Below are 23111 nucleotides of genomic sequence, written 5' to 3'. Positions count from 1 at the left end.
CCCTCACTCCCCAACCCCCGCAGGTTCATTGCAACAATATGCACACGCATGGGGTGAGCATCTTCCGGAGGGTGGACTGTCTCTTCAAGCGTAGCCTGGCCACGGCCTGGGAGCCCATGCCTGTCTCACAACAACTTGCCGTGGATGTGAGGGATCCCAGCGCCCGCTCCCTCACCGTGTCCCTGGACGGGCGGCTTGGCAAGTTTGTCCAGTGCCATTTTCACTTTGCTGGCGAGTGGATGCTCTTCAGCGAAGTCGCCTTTCTCTCTGGTGAGTTGGGGCTGGTTGATTCCCAGGGGGAGGGAGGCAGAAGCCTTTCAAGAGCCCCAAGTCACAGAAACATCCGTTGTTGTCAGTGTCCCCATTAACTGGGAGGCGTTTGGGCTCAGGGTCGAGCACACACTAGTTATTACTATCTATTAATTATTGTGGTGGCTTTTTTCTGATTTTAAGTTATGTTTTATTTTGTTGGAAGGTGCCTTGGGCTTGCCCTTAACAGTGGCTGAGAAATATAAATAATAATAAATATCAATAATAGTAGTAGTAGAAGATATAACATTTTATTTATGGATGTTGACATTTTAATAGTTTTGTAATTGGTTTTTATACTTGTAAACGACTTAGAAGCTATTTTGACATTAAGCAGCATTTAATATAATATCTCCTCTCCAGATAGAAAGGCTTCCTTCCTTCCCCACTTTATATGCTTGACAGCTGCTGCAGGTCTGGGGAGCCTCCCCACCATTCCTTCTTGCAAAGTGGTGTCAGGACGTGGAGTTATTTGGAGAGGGGAAGTGGCAGGATGGGAGTGAGGATGCTTAACCCTGTCCTCGGCGACCTTGCCTCCTGCCCACTGCTCTCCCACACTTGATTTGGCAGCCACACCACAGGGAAAGAGGCAAGGGGAAGGGTTGCCGGGGGGGGAGAGATTTAAGCAGCCTTCCCCCTCCCCTCCCCCCTGCCCATTTCCACTTCTCCTTTGCAGTTGCCCACCTTCCTGCCGCCACTGTGGCTGGGCTTCCTGGGTACACAGCAGCTGCCAAGCAAACAGTTCCAGCCCTGCTGTTCTGTTTTCTTCCTCCTTCTGTTCTCTTGCCTCTGACTCCTTCTCTCTGGTTTTATTTATTTACTTGTTACATTTTTATCCCACTTCCCATCCAAACTCAAGGTGGCATATATGCAGCGCTCTCCCTCCCCCATTTTGTCCTCACGACAACCCTGTGAGGCAGGTTAGGCTGAGAGACAGTGACTGGCCCAAGATCACCTAGTGAGCTTTTATGGCCAAGCAGGGATTTGAACCCTGGTCTCCCAGGTCCCGGTCCAGCACTCTAACCACAGCACTGGCTTCTCAAGTTATTGTTCCACAGTTCTTTATTGTATCCATTCCTTTTGTCATTCAGCTATTGGTCACGTTTCTTTTTCTTCCAGAAGTTGTGGATGACCCCTCTTTCTCTGCTTCGAGCCGTCACCCTCCAGTAGTGGCCCCACCTCATCCCTCAGGCCATGACACTCCCATCCGGCCGGCCCTTGGTTCTGTGCCAAGCGAGAAAGCTGATGTCAGCTCAAACTTCACACTCCAAGGTGAGTAGCCCTCAAACCTGAGAGCAGAGCTGTATAAGGCCTGATTCCACCCTCACCTCACCCCTCAATTCAGAATACCCACCTGTTTCAAAATGTTGGAGTTTGGAGGACGCTGTTGGACTTTCTTTTTTCTGTATTTCTTTCCCTTTAAGACCTGGAGAGTCAAGGGGAGCCAAAGTCAGGACAGCCCATTGCAAAGGATGATAACAGCAACACCTCCATTCTGATTGGATGCCTGGTGGCCATCATCCTTCTCCTGTTGGTTGTGATCTTCCTCATCCTCTGGCGGCAATATTGGCAGAAGATCTTAGGAAAGGTAAGCTGGGCTGGGCCACTGGTACGATGATGCAATGAGTACCAGGGTTTGAATTATTATTTGGCAGTGGGCAACTTAAAGATCTGTATCTACTTCAATCCCTGGCCTTTGGCCATGCTTGCTGGGGATGATGGGAGTTGTAGTTGAGTAACATCTGGAGGGCCCAAGGTTTCCCATACCTAAGTGGATTAAGACTGTGTTTCTCATCCAAACATCTGAGGCGCATCCCACCCACCACCTAACTAAAACTGGAGGCTTACTTCAGATACAATGTTATAAAGGGCTACTTACAGAGTGTGTCGGAGTAAGAATTACTCACCGGTAGCAGATCCCATCTGTTGCGTTTCTGCGTGGCTCACTGATCAGGGAGGGCCTGTAGCTCCATGGTAAAGCATGTCCATTGCATGCAGAAGGCTCCAGGTTCAAGCTGTGACATCTTCCAGCTTAAGAGAATATCAGGTGATGGGAAAGACCTTTTTCTGCTTGAGATTCCACAGAGCTGCTGCTAGTCAGTGTAGACAATATTTGGCTGGATCAACAGATAGCCTGATGTGACATAAGGCAGCTTCTGCTGTTCCTAGGATCTGGATGTGTGATCTAGGTTTAGAAAAAGATAAGCTCAGAATCGTGATTCATGCCATATTTTTACAGGGTGGACATTTGAGGGTGGACAATTCAGCTGCCTCCCCGCACCATAAGCAATTGAGCGAACCCATGCAGGGATGCGGGAGAATATTGGCTACCAACCCTTACCCCCTCGCACTTCACAGGCCCCCCCACTGTAACCCTCTACATGGGCGACTGGCTTAGACCCCTGTCTTCCCAATCAGTTTTTTATGGACTATGAACCAGTAGTGGTGTGAATGATGGGAGGGAGCCACAGAGCCTCTTTCCTGACACCAGCATTGCTGCACCTTACCTGGACAGGGCAGGGCATCAGTGAGGTCAGGGCTGCACAGGCACACTGGCGGGAGCACCGGACTGCCCCCAGTGGTGCACCCATGCCGCTCTGACTTTGATGCCCCGTTGTCGCCATTCAGGTAAGCTGCAGTGATGCTGGTATCGGCACGGGGGGCGCTGTGCCCTACCTCGTGGGCTGTTAGTGCTGTCACAAAATTCATAGAACATAACATTCCCCTCCCTATCACTGCACTAGAGATGTTTCCTACGCAGAGAAATGGCTAGATCTTAGCTAATCCACTAGGTCCAACTTGCTTCGCCTTTCAAATGCCCCAGGAGAACCTTCAGGGGAACTTTGCTTTCAGCCAGGATGACCACCACCATTTCCTCCCCCCCCCTTTCCCACCCGCCCCTGATAATTTGTGCATGCTTCTGAAGCCTGCAACTTTGTCATCTTTCTCAGAAAGAAGCAAACAGCATCGGCGCTCATCTAAACATCTTATTCCACTCATTTCGTAATTGTGCACTGCAAGAGAACTGCTAGGGTGCTGTGAGAAATTCATTCATTAACTTGATTCTGTGAGTCCAAAGGGCCAATTCATAGAGGAGAGTCAGTCTGCAGCATCTCTGCATGATTGCTGACTAGCCTCTGCCAACCACAGACAATTTCTTAGATGGAAAAACAGGCCTATAAGATTAGAGGGGTGGTTTTCAAACTTCCTACCCTCAAAGAACCTTTTCCAAACTGATTTATATTACATTTTTATTCCTCCATGGGACTTGGAGCAGTGTACAGGGTTTTCTTCCCAGCCCTCATTCATTTTATCTACACTGTGGTTGAGAGATAGTGACTTCCCCAAGGTCAGCCACTGAGCCTCATGGTCATGGGGATTTGGATCCCCCATCCTAGGCCGGAATTACACTGACTTTCCTTTGACTGCCAGGATCCTGGGGAACATTGTGGGGCACACCTTTAGGCTACAGGGGGCACTAGCCAGGCATCTTGGGCCCAACTGACAGCCTTTATAAACAGAAAGTAGCTTCTGAATGTGCCCAACACTCCCCCACAGCTGCACATTGCAGAGGAAGATTGGTCATGGAAGACAAATGGCCTTTTTGGCGGGTTCTCTGCCACGACTGATCTTGTGAAGGAACCTCTGATGTGTTTCTGAGGATCCCAGGGTCCCTAGGGACTCAGCTTGGAAACCACCACTGGGTAGACCAAGAGAGAGCCAGCAAGTTCTGGAATGATCTGAGGCAGGGAGGAGGCAAGTCTGTGGAGGGAAAAGTCCCAGGGTATGGCGTGAAGGCACACAAAACCAGCACCTTGCCTGGGTGGGTGACTGCCTGGGACCTGCATGTCCCCTCCCTTGGGTTCCATCATGAAAGAAAAGGCAGGATATTGATGTAAGAAAATAAAATACAGTTGAAGCGGAGAAAGAACTGGAAGTCAAGACTGTCCTGAATTTCTTGAAGAAAATGTGGATTTTGGTGGAACAATACCTTGAATGACTGGGAAATGAGGTTCCTGCCAGATCCACCTTTATTACAGTCTCTCGAGTGTCTGAGCTCCCTTGCCTCGTAGGCTCAGCGCCGAATCTCCGACGATGACCTCACCGTCCACCTCTCTGCGCCAAGCGACACCATCGTCATCAACAACACGATGGGCTCCCACCGGCACTCGAACCGTTACGAGCGCATCCACTCGGGGGAGACGGAGTACCAGGAGCCCAGCAGGGCCCGCATGAAACTGCCAGACCTGCCCCACAGTGCCGAGAACTCTGGTGAGGGTCCGCTTGTGGGATTACAGGAGGGAAATGAGCTAAAAATGGGAGGGGGAGGAAAGCTGGAAGAGGAGGATGAAGCTGTTGAGGAAGCAGGCAGTGAGTGGATGGACCCCTGGGGAGGATTTTGTAGGGATGGCATTAGGCAGGAATATGCAGGCATCTGTGTTATTGGAGGCCTCATACAAGTCTAGGGGTTAGAACAATCCAAATCCTTTATGGATGCCTGGGTAACAGCTTCACAGCTATGGAGCACGTGCTGTTGGGAAGCATGAGGTCATCCATAAGAACATAAAAAAGCTGCCTTATACCGAGTCAGACCATTGGTCTGTGTAGCTCAGTACTGACTCCGAAGGTTCCATGCCGATCACTGAGATCTTCTGTGGGGGCATTCTTAGTGGTTCCTAAAGCCCCTGAAGCCTTTAGCGCGACAGGCCCTGCCCTGTGGAACTCCCTGCCAATAGAGGTTCGGCAGCAACCATCCCGTCTTTCTCTCAGGCATCTCCTGAAAACTGTTTAAAAAACAGGCCTTTAAATATGAATTTTAACACTGTTGGTATTCATTTTTAATTCTGTCATGTTTTTGTCTGTTGTAATGCCACCTTGATACACTTTTATGAAAAGTGTGGCTTATAACTAATTTAATAAAATATTTTAATTTGTTAAGAAATATTGGCTACACTGACTGGCAGCGGCTCTCCAGGGTTTCAGACAGGATTCCTTCCCAGCCCTACGTGGAAATGCCGGGGATTGAACCTGGGACCTTCCGCATGCGCGGCAGATGCTCTGCCACTGAGCTACAGCCCTTCCTAGTGACGTTTTTATTGATTTCAATATTTCTAAACCGTATTTCAATTTTAAAAAGTCCAGCAACGTGGTGTACATCATGAACTATTACAAAAACAGCAATGAAAACATCAGTAAATAACGGCCGATGAAAAAAGAAATTCCCATTGCTAAGGCCAGTCTGAATAACACCCTTCTTAGGAGATGCTTACAAGAAGGCAGGAATGATTCCTCTCGACCCTCTATTGGCAGGAAGTTCCAGAGGTCAGAGTCTGCCACACTAAAGCCTCCCTAGGCTACTACTGGGAGGAAAGGCGGGATATAAATCAAATAATAAATAAATAATAAAATAAAATAAATAAAGGCTCGGTGCCTAGTAAAGGCCGACTGAAACTCAGAGGAGTGAGGAATCCCAAGAAGTGCCCCGTCATAGCATTTCAGTGATTGAGGTGGAGCGTAAGGGATCAGACAGGCTTTAAAGAACTTTGGGCTCAAGTTGGTTAGGGCTAGGTCAGCCTTTCCCAACTAGTGGGCCACCAGGTGTTGTTGGACCACAACTCCCATCAGCCTCAGCCAGCATTGCCAATGGTCAGGAAAGATGGGAATTGTGGTCCAACAACATCTGGTGGCCCACTAGTTGGGAAAGGCTGGGCTAGGTGAATTAACACAAGAACCTCAAACCTGGCCCAGTAGCAAACCAGCAGCCAGTGCAGCTCACTCGGCAGAGGAGTAACATATCCTGTGAGCAGCCTGGGCGATGCATTCTGCACTGGCTGCAGCTTCCAGACCAGACGCAACGGTAGCCGCACGTCAAGCGCTTTACAGTAATCAAGTCTTGAGATTCCCAATGCAAGAGCCACTGTGGTCAGGCTATCGCAGCCAGGAATGGTTGCAGCTGGCGTACCAGCCAGAGCTGTTAGAAAGCACGCTTAGTCTCAGAGGTCACTTGGGCCAATGTTTGAAAAACAGGGAGGAGGAGTGTGGAAATAAAGGTGAAACTCTTGGATTCTTTGGGAGAAGAGAGGACTTTGTGAGTTAGTGCAGGAGGGCTGGACAAGCCGGGACTCTGGGGTTCCTTCCTTCTGTCCAAAGCGCATATGATGACATGTTTCCATCATTTTATATTACATGTCATTTGGTGTCTGTGTCTCTTGCTGTTGTATTTGGAATGAGAGGCCTAAAAGGGACGGAGGGACGGGGATCCCTAAAGTGCTGCCTGTTCTCTGTGTCATGCCTTACCTTTCGTATGCGTCTTTCCATTCGTCTGTCTGTTCCTCATCCGTCCGCTTGTCTTCTCCACCCCCCGCCCTCCCCTTCTCCCGACAGCTCTGCTGCTCAGCAACCCGGCTTACCATCTCTTCCTGGCCACTTATGCCCAGCCAATGGGAAGGCCTGCTTTCCCGCCACCCAACCTGGTTAAGCCAATCAACACCAATGGTAAGGAGGGCGCCAAGCTTGTGTGTGGCGCGCGACTGGGAACTGGGTGGCCACACTCCAAGCTAAGAACATTCTGCCTACTGCCATTTCTCTCCCCTCCCACCAGGGGGCACTGTCTGTCTCCATCTCTCTTTCTCCACCATGTCTGCTCCCCCCCCAGTTCATCCTCCTCTTGTCTATCCTATGCATGGCTAACTTCTCTCGCTCAGACAACGTTTAACCTTCAGCTTTGCAGGTTCTGCGATGCAGCAGCTTCTGGGGTGGATGGAGGGGGGTGCAGACAGGACAGGGCAAGGATTATTCTGGGTTCCTTTTGTCCAAAGCTGAGAGGCAGCTAGCTCTGAGCTTGCAACAGCTGCTGGGCCCTTACAAAAGCAGCTGTCTTTGGGTGGAGCAAATATACTCTTGTATTAACTTGCCGAGATGAACTCAGCTCTTTTTTTCCCTTTCCATCCATAGCATGTGGGGCTGACTACATGGAGCCGGAAACAGCAGGCAACCAGCCAGGCTTCCAGAACAACGTGCCTCATTACGCTGAAGCCGACATCATCAACCTGCAAGGAGTGACTGGTGGGAACACGTATGCGGTCCCTGCTGTTGCTGTGGACGCTCTTGCTGGCAAGGACATGGCTCTGGGCGAATTCCCCCGGGAGCGACTCATCTTCAAGGAGAAGCTGGGAGAAGGGCAGTTTGGAGAGGTAAGTCCATCAGTAGTAAAAGTAGATTTTAAAGATTATGAAAATCATCTTGGACAATTGTTTCAGTGGGAAGGCGGGATATACGTTTGAAAAAAACGTGGAGCACAGTAGAAAGGAACATAGGAAACTGCCCATTGGAAATGGTAGGGCGGAAGGCAGGGAGCCCAACAGTAGGTGGAGCCAGAGCCAATGGCAGGTGGAGCCTGATTCTGTGTTTGCCAATGGTGGCCTTGCATAATTCTATGCTTGCCAGACCCAGCTAAGGAGGATGAACCTGACGGACAGTGTGCCACCCCATGAACACCACAGTTCTGGACACCGCACTTTAAGAAGGATACAGACAAACTGCAACAGGTTCAGAGGATGGCAACAACAAAGCCCTACTAGGAGAGACTTGAAAGAACTGGGCAGCTTTAGCCTTGTGAGGAGAAGTATGAGGGGAGATATGATAGCACTCTCGAACTTGAAAGGTTGTCACACAGAGGAGGGCCAGGATCTCTTCTTGATCATCCCAGAGTGCAGGACGCAGAATAATGGGCTCAAGTGATAGGAAGCCAGATCTCAGCTGAACATCAGGAAAAACGTCCTAACTGTTGGAGCCATACGAGAATGGAACCAATTCCCTGGGGAGGTGGTGGACTCTCCAACACTGGTGGCATTCAGGGGGCAGCTGGACAGCCACCTGTCAGGGATGCTTTAACTTGGATTCCTGCATTGAGCAAGGAGTTGATGGCCTTACAGGCCCCTTCCAACTCCAGTATTCTGTGATTCTGTGACTGGTTGTAAGTATGTAGGTAGGGGTCTAGCTGAGGACAGACTGAGGTTGGTGGGCAGTGGCCCATTTGCACTGCTTTTATTGAGTCAGACCACCGATCCGTCTAGCTCTGTATTGCCTCCACCAGGGGTAGTCAACATGGTGCTCTCCAGATAATGGTGGAGACCAGTTCCCACCGTCCTTGACCATTTGGCCATGCTAGCTGGGGCTGATGGGAGTTGAAATCTCACATTGGGAGGGCGCCACATTGGCTACTTCTGGTCTTCACTGACAGGCAGCAACTCTTCAGGGTTTCAAATGGAGGTTTTTCCAAGCCCCCCTGGAGATGCCGGGAATTGAACCGTGGGACCTTCTGCAGGCAAAGCATGTGTTCTGTCACTGCTGAGCTCCTGCCTTTCTCGCAGTCAATGCTCCTAAAGTCCAGGGTTTTAAAAAAATTATTGTATCCTACTTTATTTTATTTTATTATTTATTTATTTAATTAATTTATATCCCGCCCTTCCTCCCAGTAGGAGCCCAAACACTAAAAGCACTGTAAAACACCATGAAAACAGACTTTAAAGTATATTAAAACAAAACATCTTTTAAAACATGTTGAAACAAAACATCCTTAAAAACTTCTTTTTCATAGCTCAAAACAGCTTCCATACAATTGTCTGAACAAAATCACATCCAAACAGCAACAGAAACTCCATGGAACCAGGATTATCCAGGCAGCGTTTCCTGCCATCCTCCTCCTCCTTTCATGGTGTCATAGGAGGCAGCAGTTCCCACCAGCATCCTCTGATGTTCAGGGCTGGCTATCAAGCCAAAATCTGTAGGTCTCTGTTAATCACCAGTGCATTGTTCAGATATTTATTTAATGCAGGAATCGACTTGGAAAGAAACTGAAACTTTTGTCTGCTGTGCTCTGTTTTTGTTCCTGCTGCTGAGTCGTTGACATTCACTAGTTAATCGGCCCTACAATTAAGTGCATTGCCCAACTTTAACAGCTCTTAGTGGATAACTTTCTTTTATGGGGGATCCATTCATCAATCTCTCCATCTTAGTTGACACATAATTTAACACAGCTTTAAAAATGTCAGAGGAGAAGGTGGACGTGTTAAGTGACGCTAATGTTTTGCACTTGAAGACCTTTCAGCTGCTCAAGTCAAATCTACTTTGTAAAGTGACCCTGTTTATAATCTGTACCAAATACACAAGGAGAAGTAAGTAAAAGCTGAGAGTCTAAGCAATCAAGTTTGGGAAAGACTAACCTGTGACAGCCTGGGAAGATGCCAATCAGGGTAGAGATTAATGGTCTGATTCTAGGTAAGGCAGCCCCTTAGGGACAAACTAGACAGGACATGGGGGATTCATGATGAGGGTCTTCCTAAATCTTTTTCTTTACTTAAAAGTAGCCGTAAGAAGCAGGAACTTTGGATCAAGGTTGTGGCCATGTTGGCTGGGACTGAGGGGAACTGCAGTCCAAAACACCTGGTGGGCACTAGGTTGGCGAAGGCTGGCTTACAGGGTGGATTTAAGTAGGGAGACAAGGAAATATCCATAAATTAAAGGAAATATCGATAAAATATCAATATTAATATCAATATTTCAGATACAGATTTTTTTTAAAAAAAATCCGTTTCCATAAATAGCCGCAGAAAATTTCTACATAAAAATCTTATCTGCAATGGTAGCAAATAAGCGAATTAATGGAAAATTAAAAATTAAAAAAATCTCTCTCAGTTCTTCCCTCCCCAGCCCTGTTTCCAATTCATCTGTGAAAACGTGTCCTTCTCCTGCCATCTCCTGTTGTCAAACTGTTTCGCAGGGCCTGGCCTCGTGGAATGGTTATTTCAGGCCAGGAATGGGGGCCCTGTGGCCCTGCAGACATTGTTGGATTCCAACTCCCATCATCCCTGACCATTGGTGATATTGGCTGGGGCTGATGGGAGTTGGGAGAACAACATCCGGAAGGCCACAGGTTTCCTGCCCCTGATTCAGGTAGCCGATTTTCAGAGGGACAATTTTTCGGACTCTAACCCCTTTCTCCATGTACTATTTTTTAAAAAGATGGTAATGTGAAACGGGCGGGGAAGGGGAGATATTTTGTCTGTTTGCTTAGGGTAAAAATGTCTCATCAGTGGGTGGAGCCAGAGGTGGATTAGTGGGTGGAGCTAGAGAAAGATTAATGGGCGGGGCCAGAATAGATTTTGGCATGCCAGGGGTGGAGCTTGATGAGTTTAGGGCGCAAGGGGGTAGAGCACACCTGATCAGGGGTATGAGATCCACAGAATGAAAAAAAAATGTATTCCCCTCACAAAATACTCAGTTTGTTGAACAAACTATCTGATTATCAAACCTGAGGCTAAAACACTGAATGGGCAGGTAAAACACCTGGCAGCTGGCAACCTTGTGTGAAAATGTCTTAGGCCAGCCCTGCTGTTTTGTGATGGAAGGGCCAGGTGATGGCGAAAGGGGCCCCTTCCTCCTTGACAGCCGTGACTGGTTTCTGTTCTTGTCCTTCCCTTGTGATTCACTGGCTTTGTCTTTCCTCACAAGGTTCACTTGTGTGAGGTGGAGAACCCTCAGGACCTTCCAAGCTTGGAGTTCCCATTCAATGTGCGCAAGGGGCGCCCTCTGCTGGTGGCTGTGAAGATTCTACGCTCTGATGCCACGAAGAATGCCAGGTTAGCGTACAAACCTCTCTGCCTAGATATATAATAAAACAGAGAGGTACCCATTATACGGTCATTGAATGGCAAAGCTAAAAGTCACCATATGGCCCATTTTCTCCATGGAAGGAGGGTTAATAATACAAAAGCTGTGTTTTTAGATTGTATTTAAGAGTTTTATACAAAGGACAAGGTCCCCAAGGATATAAGAAGCGACAGATCACAGGAACACTGTAATTTTGTCTGCTGTTTCTTTTATTTGAGTTAGACCTTTGGCTTTTCTAGCCCTGGTACTGTCTACTGCAGGGAAGGGGACCCTGCAGCCCTCCAGGTGGTGTTGGACTACAAATCCCATCATCTCTGACCATTGGCTGTGCTGGTGGGATCTGGAGTCCAACAACACCTAGAGGTCCACAGACTCCCCATCCCTGATCTGCTGTGATTGGCAGTGGCTGTCCAAGGTCTCACCTTTGCAAGCACCAGAGATCCCTTTACTTGGAGATGCTGGGGGTCAAAAGACCTCATGCATGCAGAGCATGTGCTTTGCCTCTGAATGACAGGCCATCTAGTGGAAGAGACTGATCTCATATTGGAAAGTCAGCGTGGTGTAGCGGTTAGAGTATCAGAATGGGACCTAGCAGACTCAGGTTCAAATCCCCACTTGGCCATGACGCTCACCGGGTGATCTTGGGCTGGTCAGTGTTTCTCAGCCTCACCAACCTCACGGGAATGTTTCCAGGATAACATTGGGAGGGAGAGAACTGTGTTTGTATGCTGCCTTGAGCTCCTTGCAGGAATGGTGGGTTAGAAAATTTAAAATGAATGAATGAATTTAAAACACCTGTTGGTGGAATTTCTACAGTCCTGTTTCATCACTTGAGGATTCCCAGCTATTCTTTATACCTTAAGTCTGTTTTCACCTGCTTTTAGTTTTGTTTTGGCCCACTTTTGGGTAGGGCTGATGTGATTCAAGGAAATTTGTCCCTGGCCGCAGGCTCCAAGTTAGGAAGGGACCTAAAAAGCACGAGACACCACATCCCTGTGGCCACATATCTCATCTTCTCTGCTCGAGACCAGCCTGGGAGATGGTATGGGTCAGGTGCGCAAAGCAATCTCAGGCAGCGCCCTTGCACAACTTCTGTGGGAGCAGTTTTTGTTAGTTGCCTGGATTACACCAGTTCCAGAACTCAGCTTTCAGTATTGCCCAATGTCTGTTTTTTATAATCCTATTTATACATCTATATCTTACACTGAGATCAATACAGAGCTTATAGAGAGATAGTTTGTGTGTAGGCTAGATGGGGATATGCCTCTGTATTTGGGAATGGTGCCTTGAAGCTGAGAAGAAAATTACTGGGGTTTTCTTGCATAAATGATCAGATAGTGGGGACAGATGGGCTATAACAGGTGTGGGAAACCTTAGGCCTGGGCAGGAGTGTAGTCGTCCAGCGTCTCAGGATGGTGTTAGACCCCTTCCTTTTTTGGGAGCCAGGTCCCAGCAGGGTCCCTATGTCCCCAGCATCCTACAAGCCAATCAGTATGAGAGGAATGTGTTCACCACTGAGAAGAGTCTTCTCACTTGCTTTCTTGTCATTTCCTGCTGATTGGAGCCAATCAGAGTGAAAGGAGGTAAGTGAGCCACTGAGAAAACTCTTCTCAGTAGCTAACACTCTCCCCTTTCATGCTGATTGGCTCCTAGGGATGCCTGTGGGTGAAGGCATTAACAAGGACCTCATTCTCCACCCAGCAGCAAAAAAGGGAGGGTGCGTGGCTGTGACTGTCATGAAGAAACCTTGCACTTTGCCACTATTGTGGCCCTCCAGTCCTCTCTGTTTGGCCCTTGACGCTGTTCCTGGGCCCCTCTTCTACTCAGGCCACACCCTTCACTGGCCATGTCCCACACTGTCCTGGAGGTCTTTTGCCTGGTAGTGTTCCTGAACTGTGTCCATGCCTTTTGTTTGCCTGGAGGGTGGGCAGGGAGTGGAGTGTGTGTAGAACCCTCTGGTTTTTGCATTTGTGGAATGTGATGTATTGTACAGAGGAAAGAGTCACATCCATTACTCTCTTGACTTTTGCCTCTGGGCCTGTCACCTTCGGCATGTGGCCTCCAGAAGGTTCCCCATGATGGAATGCGACCCTTGGGCTGAGAAAGCTTTCCCACCCCTGGACTATAGCCATAAGCCAAAATGAGGGCTTTGCTACTGAAAATGAGGGGAGAGGTATGAAGAAGTGAAACTTATATTATAAAGTGATGGAAATGGCTGTGGAGAAAAGGCAGGATAAAAAAAATCAAACAGTTTAATAAATCCATGCCAGGGTCCATATTTCTTCCCATGAGATCAGTGAGTCACCCTACTTGTCTCTCTCTCTTTCTGTCCTCTTCCTGCCTATAAAGGAATGATTTCCTGAAGGAGGTGAAGATCATGTCTCGCCTGAAGGACCTCAACATTGTCAGGCTGCTGGGCGTTTGCGTGCGGGATGACCCTCTGTGCATGATCACGGAGTACATGGAGAACGGCGACCTCAACCAGTTCCTCAGTGGACACGAGCTGGAAGACAAGCTGGGCGGAAGCCCCAGTGGGAGACCAACCATTGGGTAACAATTCTGCATGCCTGGAAGCAAAATCCAACAGCCCAAGGCTAGGGCTGGGACAAACCTGAGATCTGGGGGGGGGGGGTGGCAGTAGTGGAATATTTTGCAATCAAACTTTCTCTAGATTTGACTTTTATATTTTCCAGATTAATTTTATTTTTAAATCCAACAAAGGGTTCTGTGGCACCTTACAGGCAAACTGATTTATTGTGGCATTAACTTTTAATACAAGGATAGCCAACGTGATTCCCTGTAGATGTTGTTGGACTGCAACTCTCATCAGCACCTGCCAGTATGGTCAGTGGCCAGGAATGATGGGAGTTGGGAGTCCAACAACATCTGAAGGGCACTGCATTCCTTACTTCTTTTTTAGTAGAGAAAATTCTCCTTCGTCAGATACAGTAGTCCAGACTCTGAACTTAATGGTCCTGTTCCCTCCTCGCACTCTTTAGACAAGTCTTCACCAACCTGGTGCCCTCCAGTTGTTGTTGGCTGCAGTTCCCATCAGCTGTGCTAGGTAGGGCTGATGGGAGGAGTGTTGTCGCCCAACAACATGGGCTGGGGACTAGGTTGGCAAAGGCTGTTCAAATGGTAATGTCTATTACTACTTAATTTGCTTCAAAATGTGGTAAGCCAGCTCAGCCTCATTTGGGGGCCCTCCTGTCATTCTGCAGAGTGGGGCCTTGGACTTTGGCCCTGAAGTCCTGCCCTGAGGCTGCCAGTGGTCAGGTGCATGTTTAAGGTGCTCCAGATCTCTTGGATGTTTTTGATACAAGAGATCAACACAACTACTCTTTTGGAATTTTTGTCAATATTCCCAGTTTTAAGAGGGTTATTTTTTTTAAGAGGTAGAAAAGCATTGAATTTGGCAAGCTGATGCTTAACAATCTTGTCCGAGGGTAGACTTCAAATTTAAGCATTTCAGAATAGAGTCAAATTTCAAAATCAGATTGAAATTAAAAGTTAAATTTCAATTATGACTTTTTAAGATTTTGAAATATATGTGACATTTTGTTTCCACCCTAGTTGAGGCCTGCTGGGCTAAAAGTTGCTGGGCCAGCCTGCAAAGAGCGAGATTGTAATGTTCACTAGATTCATATTCAAGGGATAACTAGATTCCTAAGATGAGCTCAGCCAAATTCATTTGCATTCTAGCTTGATTGGTTGAGTTTCCTAAAGGCAGGTGCTTTACCTAACTACCCCAGTGTCTGATGGGAATATCCCTTCCATCTCTTCTGTCACAGGGTCTTAGGAGAATATTCCTGACACGTCTTTTTCTCCTCTCTCTTTTTCTGCTGCTTAGCTATCCAACTCTGGTTCATGTAGGGGCCCAAATTGCCTCAGGAATGGCCTTCCTCGCCTCCCTCAACTTTGTGCACCGGGATCTTGCAACACGAAACTGCCTGGTGGGCGAAGGCTTCACCATCAAGATTGCTGACTTTGGCATGAGTCGGAACCTCTATGCTGGGGACTATTATCGCATCCAGGGCCGGGCAGTGCTGCCGATCCGCTGGATGGCCTGGGAGTGCATCCTCATGGTGAGAGCATAAAGCCATGAGCATTGCTTTAAAGTGGGGTGTGTGGAGCCTCTGGCCCTAAGGATATTGCTGGACTACACCTCCCATCATCCCCGATGAATGCTGGGAGGTGTAGTCGGACAACATCCTTGGGGTCATAGGCCGGGGCTGATGGGAGTTAAGAGCCCAACATCATCTGGAGGGCCACAGGGTCACTATCCCTGCTTTGAGGATTGCATTGTGCTTTGGCTCTCTGTTCTCATTTATCTTGCCTCAGTCGGTTGCTGTTTCTCCATTCAGAATGGCATCTGCATAAGGGCAGCTCTGGTGATCAGCAAAAACAGAGTTTTGTGGCAATTCAGAAACTAAGTTTTCCAAGTGTTTGGGCCACAGTTATGATGAAAACAGAGAGTGAGGGATGGAAGAGGTGAAGGGAAAGAGTGAGAGAATGAGAGGCAGTGAAAGGGTGTGTTTATGTGTGGCCTCTTTTTAAAAAAAATATTTATAAAAATATTTGAATACTGCTATTTTGTTGAAAACAAAGTGGTTTCCAACACATTAAAAACAATACAAGCAAAGGTCAGCTGTTGCAAAAAAAGCATCTTCATAATTGCCTGCATAAGCCTGACAGAACGGGTAGGTTTTCAGCAGGTGCTTAAAAATTAAAACAGAAGGCGCCTGCTGAATCTCTGTTGGCAGAGCATTCCAGAGAACTGGGCTGGTCACTGAAGGCTCGACTTCATGTTGATGTTAAATGAGCCTTGCCAACTCAGAGGAACGACCAAAGCTGCTCTTGCAGATGATCTCGGTGATTGAGCCGGGATATATGGGCTCAGGCAGCCCCTAAGATACCCTGGACCTAAGTTGTTCAGAGCTTTGTAAATTAATACAAGGGCCTTGCATCTGGCTTGGTAGTGGATGAGCAGCCAGCACAGATGTCTTAAAAGTGGTCACACATGTTGTTGGTCATGTGCTCCCATCAGCAATCTGGCCGCTGCATTTTGCGCCAGCTGGAGCTTCTAAACTAGGGCCAAGGGCAGCCCCACATGGAGTGCATTGCAGTAATCCAGCCTCAAGGTTACCAACGCGTGGAGTACAGAGGTCAGGCTATCCCTGTCCAGGAATGGCAGTAGCTGACGAACCAGACAAAACCAGTAAAAGGCACTCCTAGACACAGAGGATACTTAGGCCTCTAGTGACAAAGATGAATCCAGGAGTACCCCTAGGCTCCAGACCTTGTCCTTCAGAGGGAGTGTGACCCCATCCAGAACAGGTAACCTGCTGAACTCCCAGACATGGGAACCACCTCCCCAAAAGAACCTCCCAGGATTCAAGCACAATTTATTGGCCCTCATCCAGTCTCCTACAGCATTCAGACCTCAATCCAGAGTGTTCCTAGCCTCTCCTGATTCAGACGCTATGGAGAAAAGAGAGCTGCATGTCAGGCATCAGCGGTTGTTCCCCTTTATGTTCATAACCATGTTCCGTTACTCCCTCAGGGTAAGTTCACCACAGCCAGCGACGTCTGGGCATTTGGCGTCACCCTCTGGGAGGTGCTCATGCTGTGCCAAGAGCAGCCCTACAGCCAGCTCACCGATGAAGCCGTCATTGAGAATGCAGGCGAATTCTTCCGGCACCAGGGCAAGCAGGTAATGGGGGGGGGCGGCCAGAGACCGCAACCTGTCTAGGAATTCCTGTCTAGGAATGTTATGTGGCAGGGGTGGGAAGAAGGAAGGTCACCGCCTACAGATACATCTCAAATGATTTGCAGTTGATCGCTACTGCCCCTCATGGTACCTGCCAAGAGCCTGTGCCCCTCCCCAATTCTTTTAAAATTGAGGGTTTTCTTTCCTTTTGGTTATTTGATGGGGGGGGAGCGCCTGCTTTTTTGTCTTTATTTTAGTTTGGTTTGGGATGAGTGTAGGTATTTTGCCTTTTTTAAAAAAATGGGGGGGCATCCTGAGCATTGTCAGTTTTTCTTCTGTAAAATGGGTATTTTGTGGAGCCCACTGCAGTTTCATAGATTTCCAAATGTGCCCCCAGGGCCCAAAAAAGGTTGGGGACCTCTGCAGTAGATCACCAAGGATTTTTGACTCTCAGTTTTTTAACAATAGCAATGACAACAAAACATTTCCTTACCTCCTTCGAAACTAGGCTGTGGGGTAAAACCAGGATTGTTTTTTTGCAACACAGGAGGTGAGGCCTTAGTTCTGGTACTGAGAAGAAATTGGGAATTCCTTTGTTCCTGTAACTACCACGCCACAGGTCCTACTATTTACAAATTCCTGGGCTGAGCAAGTGCTCAGAAGCACCTTGAGAATTCTATATTTTCCCTGTTTTGCACCAAGCTTTGGCTGATACACCTCGGAGTTTTAGTAAAAAACAAAGATGATGTTGCATCAAGCCTTATCCCACACTTTCCATGCATTTTCCAATCACTTTCCTTATCGCAAAAAGTCTGATCTTTTGGGAGAAGCGGGTTTGTTGTGCAAGGCCTCCTAATCAACTCTGATTGCACAACCTGAATTTGCTGGCATGATTGAATCCTACCTGGAAATTGTGACAGTCTGAAAGTGTCCCTAGATGCGAGTAGAGGTTGATTGGAGTTGCTTTCTGGTAACTGAGACATGCTCTCTATGTGCTTCAAGACACTCTCTGGATCAGTGGTTCCCAAACTTCTCCCCCCACAGACCACTTGAAAATTGCTGAAGGTCTTGGTGGACCACTTAATGGTTTTTTTCTGTCCTAGCAACTTTTAACATGCTGTGCTAGATGCAGTACGATTTTTAATTGTATTTTTATTGCTTCTTTCATTTCTTCTATTGTACATTATTGAATTACAGTTTGCGTTCCATAGAATTCAGATTGTAATACAACAGAATACAGTAGAAGACATTAAAGGAAGCGATAAAAATACAGTTAAAAATGCGTATGAATACTTAAGGTGCACCTGCCACAGGCTACCTGCATGAATGGTCCACGCACCACAGTTCGGGAACCCCACCTCTAGATGACATGAAGTCCAAAACTCGCATGTGCCCTGCTCCAAATTGAGACTGTGGGGAAGTCCTGGCTCTGTTTGGGGCCTGCCTGCCTCAGGGCCTTGTAACCGTTCCTTTCCCTCCATCCCCAGGTCTATCTCTCCCGTCCTCCCACCTGCCCTTTGGCTGTCTACGAGATGATGCTGAGATGCTGGGCACGAGAGGCCAAGGACCGCCCACCTTTCCAGCACCTGCACCGCTTCCTGGCTGAGGATGCCCTCAATATGGTGTGAAGCGGACTGGCACTGGCCAGTGGAGGCTACACTGAGGAGTTGGGCAGCACCACAGAGACTGCTGAGGGGGCGGGCAGGATGTGGCTTAGCAGGCGTCAGGCTGGGGAATCTACTCTGCTGGGGTGCCTGGGGGAGCATCTGTCTGTCTGTCCGTCTGTCTGTCCCTGGCTCAGCCTTCGTCCACCCATTGCTCTCCATTCACCCCTAGATATGTCATTCTCTTATCTTCTGTCTTCCCAGCGCAATTTTCCCCTGACTAATCTCCAGCCTCCTCGATCCTTCAGTCTCATGATTCAGAACTGCCATATCTATCAAACACATTCCCCCTTCTCTATTTTCTAGCCTTTCTATTCATATATGTACCTAGTTTCCTTCTTGGCCTATACCTCATTCTGTGTAATGAAATTCTACCTTAATCCAAACAATCTACCTTCCTCTAAACAAACTTTACTAGTTTCCACATTTGACTGGGTGTCCGTTCATTTCTACACATATTTTCCTCTGCATTTTTCTCTTCTATATATGTCCTTTGTATTATTTCTCAGTATATCCAGGTTCTCAAAGTGTCAGTTGAGCCTCCCTAAGAAAACAGGGGTGGTTGCTAGGTAGCTATCCTAGAAAGCCCTCCCTAACCTCATTCCTGCAATGCTAAACCCGCCACAAAATGTGTTCTGATTGGCCCAGGAGACAGAATGCTCATCCAGTCACTTCTTTCTAGTCTGTTCAAGACACTGTGTGTATGTAAATCTGGAAAAGCTGAGTTCAGGTCTCATCACAGCCAAAGTCCATTAGGTGGCCTTAAGCAAGATGCTACTCTTCTCTCAGCCTTAGCTTCTCATCTGCAATAACTGGGGGTATTAATACAGGCCTACTTTACAGGGTTGTTGTAAAGATTACTGAGCTCATCTATGTAAAACACTTTTGAACACTCCCAAATGCCAAGGATGAACTTCATTCTATCAGGCCAACGTGACAATGCTGTGATGATGAACATTTGATTCTCTTTTTTAAAAAAAAATAAATCCCTGACTCTTTTCTGTTATACTCCAAAGCCGGTGGCCTTCTAAACTATCGAGCAGCACCTCTTTCCTTGGGGACCATGAATCAACTGGACAGGGGGATCTAATATTCTAGGGAGGTTTAGGAACATGAGGCAGGTATCACCTTCCTTATCTGACCAGCTAGGATATGGATGACTTTACAGCCCTCTAGCAGGGATCCTCACTGACCCCCAATGTCTCTTTCTCTTTGTGGAAGTGACTATGTCCCCATACACCCCATCATGCCAGCCTGATTTGGGGAGAGCTGCTTCTGTGTCCTAATGCTTTCTCCTTGGTGGGTGTGGTTTCAGATGGGGCGGGAGATGCCTTGTTCAAATCACCTTTCTGATTCAAGTATCAGATTAATGCCCCAGTCTGCAGACATGACGGCATACAAGGATCTCTTAGGAGCAGATGGTTAGGGCTGATTTGAGGGAGCCTGGAAAATAAACTTTAGAAAGGGAAGGCGAGCAGCTTGAGAAACATTGCTCTCCAACAGATTGTGTTAGGAACATGGTAGAGCACCTGCTTTACATGCAGAAGGCCCCAGGTTAAATCCCCGGCATCTCCAGGTGGGGCTGGGAGAGACTTCTCTCAGAAACCCCAAAGAGCCACTGCCAGTCAGTGTCAACAACACTGAGCTAGATGGAACCACAGTCTGACTCGGTGGTATAAGGCTGATTTCTGTGTTACTTGTGGTAGGAATAACAGGTTCCAAAAGGCTGGGCTGGGCTCAGTGGTAGAGCACATGGTTTCCATGCCAAAGGTCCCAGGTTCAATCCCTGGCATCTCCAGGTAGACTCCACTTGGAAACGCTGGAGAGCTGCTGCCAGTGTCAACAATACTGAGCTAGATGGACCGACGGTCTGACTCAGCATAAGGCAGCTTCCTTACTCCTGTGCGTTCCATTCTCCCCTGCCAAGCTTACCCCGCTGTTGCATTGAGCACTGGCCATCGGCTGAATTGTGAGTATTACATCTCAGAGACATTTGGGGTGCTGGGGTCAGGAGGCTCATGTTGTTCACTGCCACCCACACCATGCTTTCTGGAGGCTGGCTCTTTTAACCTTTGAGAACTGTGGCTCTGTTTCATATATCCTGTTCCCTTCCTCTTGTCTCTCTTACTGCCAACCCTTCCCGAGAAAGTTGTGAGGCTGGGGGCCAACACCTGAAGCTTTTAGTTGCCTCCAATTGTTGGGGACTGCTATTTCTGCGTTTAGATTTCATTCCTGATACCTGGACTAACACTGGCTGAACAAACAGGACCCCTTTGGGTCTGAGTACACTGGGATTAACTGAGCACTGGATGTTTGGAGAGGCTGGAAGAAGGTACTTCATGAATGCATTGTAGGCTGGGAGAACCCAGCACTAGGTGCTCATTAGGGGAAGGGGTGGCGGGGAGACCTCTTGGTCTTATCCGCTTTGACAAGTAAAGGAGGCAGGACACTAGGCTGGCAAGATCCAGTCTGTCACAAAACAAGCCCTTGGGCTGGATGCGATCACGGCCCAACCTCAGACAGAATTGACACTGGGTTTCCAAAAGGGCCACTGTTCCAGTCTGCCTTCACAACAGGTCACGGATCTGTACTAGCTGGGGGGACCCAGCCCAACTCTTTGCAAATTCATTTTCCTTTTGTTGTTGTTGTTCCTGGAGACTTGAGGTGACATGATTGTAGCTACTGAACTGTACAAAGCGGTGGGGGAAGGGATGCACTTTTCCAAAGCAAGCAGAGCTGTTGGGGAATGGATCTGGTGTTTGTTTTTCTTCCTTTCTGCGATTCCATTATGGAGATGCCCCCGAGAAAGTAACCTGAAAATCAGCACCACAGTCATGCTTGCAGCAGTGGAATCTGTGTACATACAAGCCTGTGCATAGCTCTGTGCTAAATCAGGTGTCTGAACAGGCAACTCCTAACAGATAACCAATGCAATAAGTTTTGCCATTGCCAGTACCCTGTTTAGTGAGGAGAGGAAAATATTATTTGTTTGGTTTCCTAATAACAGCAAAAACAAAACAATTTTTCATCGATTGAAAGCAGTCCTGTTTCATCAAGTATTTTTCAGAATGTAAAGCTTGTTTTTAAATGGATAGTTGTAGAAAGCAGTTTAAAGGTTGGGGATTTTCACAGCAGCTGCTCAAAATGTTCTAAAATAATTAGTGCTTTCTGTACCTTGTATTTCAGCTTTTGGCAGGCACACTTTATTAGAAGATAATCAAGAGAAAACAAAAAAGGCAATTAAGTTATGATGGGCAGTGCAATCCTGTGTATTTACTCAGAAGCTCCGTTGTGTTCATTGGGTCTAAGTCGGGATAAACAGGATCGCAGCTTAAACCCCGTCCCATTGTTTTCATTGGGGATATACACCACAATCCTAAAATGTTCAATCAGGAAATGTTCAATCAGTAAGCTGAATGGGGTTTTCTTCTAAGTGAGCTTATGTAGGATTGTAGCCTTAGCTGTGACTTTTTACTTAACAAGGAAAAACTAATTTTTTTTAAAAAAAATTTCAATTGTTTGAAATGACTCATCATAACTAGATGTATATTTTTATTTCAGGGGCACATTATGCCCATAATTACTTCGATTCACTGCCTCCATGCTTCCCTGCCGGATACCCTTTTTTTGTGTTTTCCTGGGGAATACTTGTAGCTCTTTGTGTTTGTATTGTGCATCAAGATGTGTATATATTTGAAGAGCAGGAGAAAAAAATACAGATTTTTTTACACTAATATATAGATGTTTGGGGGGTTTTTTTTAGTCCTTTCCCTTTATGTGGTGAATAAAAGTGCTTTGCATTTTGTACAGACCTCTTGTCAAGAGTTCGTCCTTGAATTAAGGTGGGGGGTAGGGAGGGGGTTGAATCGGGAGACCTGGGGGCAAGCGTGGCCTACCAGGAGAACAACAGTACAGTTTGGGTACTCTGACCTTGCACTCATGAAGGACTGTAGCTCAGTGGTAGAGCATCTGCCTTGCACGCAGAAGGTCCTAGGTTCAATCCCTGGCAACTCCAGGGAATGTTCCTTGCCTGAAACCCTGGAGAACTACTGCCAATCAGCGTAAACAACACTGAGCTGGATGAACCAATGGTCTGACTGGGTATAAGGTAGCTTCCGAGTACCATCTTAAAGGCACCATTACCTCCGCTGCCAGAGGAGCAGAGCAGGCAGCATAAGGAGCGCCATTGGGGTGCGAGAAGGAGAGAGGAGGAAGTAGAGAATGAACTGGGACAGAAGATCAGGAGGAAACCAGCTAGTTTTCACGTTGGTTTCTTTTTCACTAGCTGTTATTTTGCCGTACAGCTAGGTCCAGGTAGGAAACGATAGTTACCTAGTTAACCCACAAAGGAGGTGAAACTTCGGCTCCCCTTGCCTTTTTACTTTCAACCCAACACTATCAGCTAAGCTTAGGTGCTGCTATGCTATGGCTTTCAGTTCCTTGAGGACTGGCAAATACTTTCCTCAACTTGGCCCTGGGCTTGGGAAACTTTTTTTTAAAAAAAGCCATAGCTCTCTTTATTCCAATGCAATTCAAACCTTGTCACATTCCCAGTGACGTTGGCAGCATGTTGGGGTGTGACTCTTCCTTCTGACTACTGTGAGCTGTTGCTGTGGTACCAATGGCTTCTGGCACTGTATTGGCAGAGAGGGAACAGAATCTCTCTGTCTCTGTGCTTCCTTCTCCCGGGCTCTGAAGACATTGCTATGGCACTGTTACGTGTGACAAGGCTGCTAAGAAATGTAGCGCCCTGGAAA

General features: G+C 47.5%; 1 protein-coding gene across 7 annotated transcripts in view; it reads left to right on the top strand.

Moving 5' to 3' along the window:
• DDR1 (discoidin domain receptor tyrosine kinase 1) overlaps positions 1 to 22163 on the top strand; it is a 79354-nt gene extending 57191 nt beyond the window's left edge. For 5 of the 7 annotated variants that reach the window (XM_061619229.1, XM_061619230.1, XM_061619232.1 and 2 more), the window contains 11 exons: positions 24 to 270; positions 1429 to 1581; positions 1734 to 1897; positions 4383 to 4581; positions 6694 to 6804; positions 7264 to 7502; positions 10822 to 10949; positions 13330 to 13530; positions 14831 to 15065; positions 16544 to 16693; positions 18178 to 22163. In XM_061619229.1, coding sequence (XP_061475213.1) covers positions 24 to 270; positions 1429 to 1581; positions 1734 to 1897; positions 4383 to 4581; positions 6694 to 6804; positions 7264 to 7502; positions 10822 to 10949; positions 13330 to 13530; positions 14831 to 15065; positions 16544 to 16693; positions 18178 to 18318 — 1968 coding nt within the window. In that variant the 3' untranslated portion in view covers positions 18319 to 22163. The remainder of the gene's footprint in view (positions 1 to 23; positions 271 to 1428; positions 1582 to 1733; positions 1898 to 4382; positions 4582 to 6693; positions 6805 to 7263; positions 7503 to 10821; positions 10950 to 13329; positions 13531 to 14830; positions 15066 to 16543; positions 16694 to 18177) is intronic. The other 2 variants (XM_061619234.1, XM_061619235.1) reach the window with 2 other exon arrangements.
• Positions 22164 to 23111: the final 948 nt, after the last annotated feature.

The sequence above is a fragment of the Rhineura floridana genome, chromosome 3, assembly GCF_030035675.1.
Source record: "Rhineura floridana isolate rRhiFlo1 chromosome 3, rRhiFlo1.hap2, whole genome shotgun sequence".
Taxonomy (NCBI): domain Eukaryota; kingdom Metazoa; phylum Chordata; class Lepidosauria; order Squamata; family Rhineuridae; genus Rhineura; species Rhineura floridana.
The sequence above is the reverse complement of the archived record's forward strand: the minus strand, read 5'-3'. Positions and strand labels throughout refer to the sequence as shown.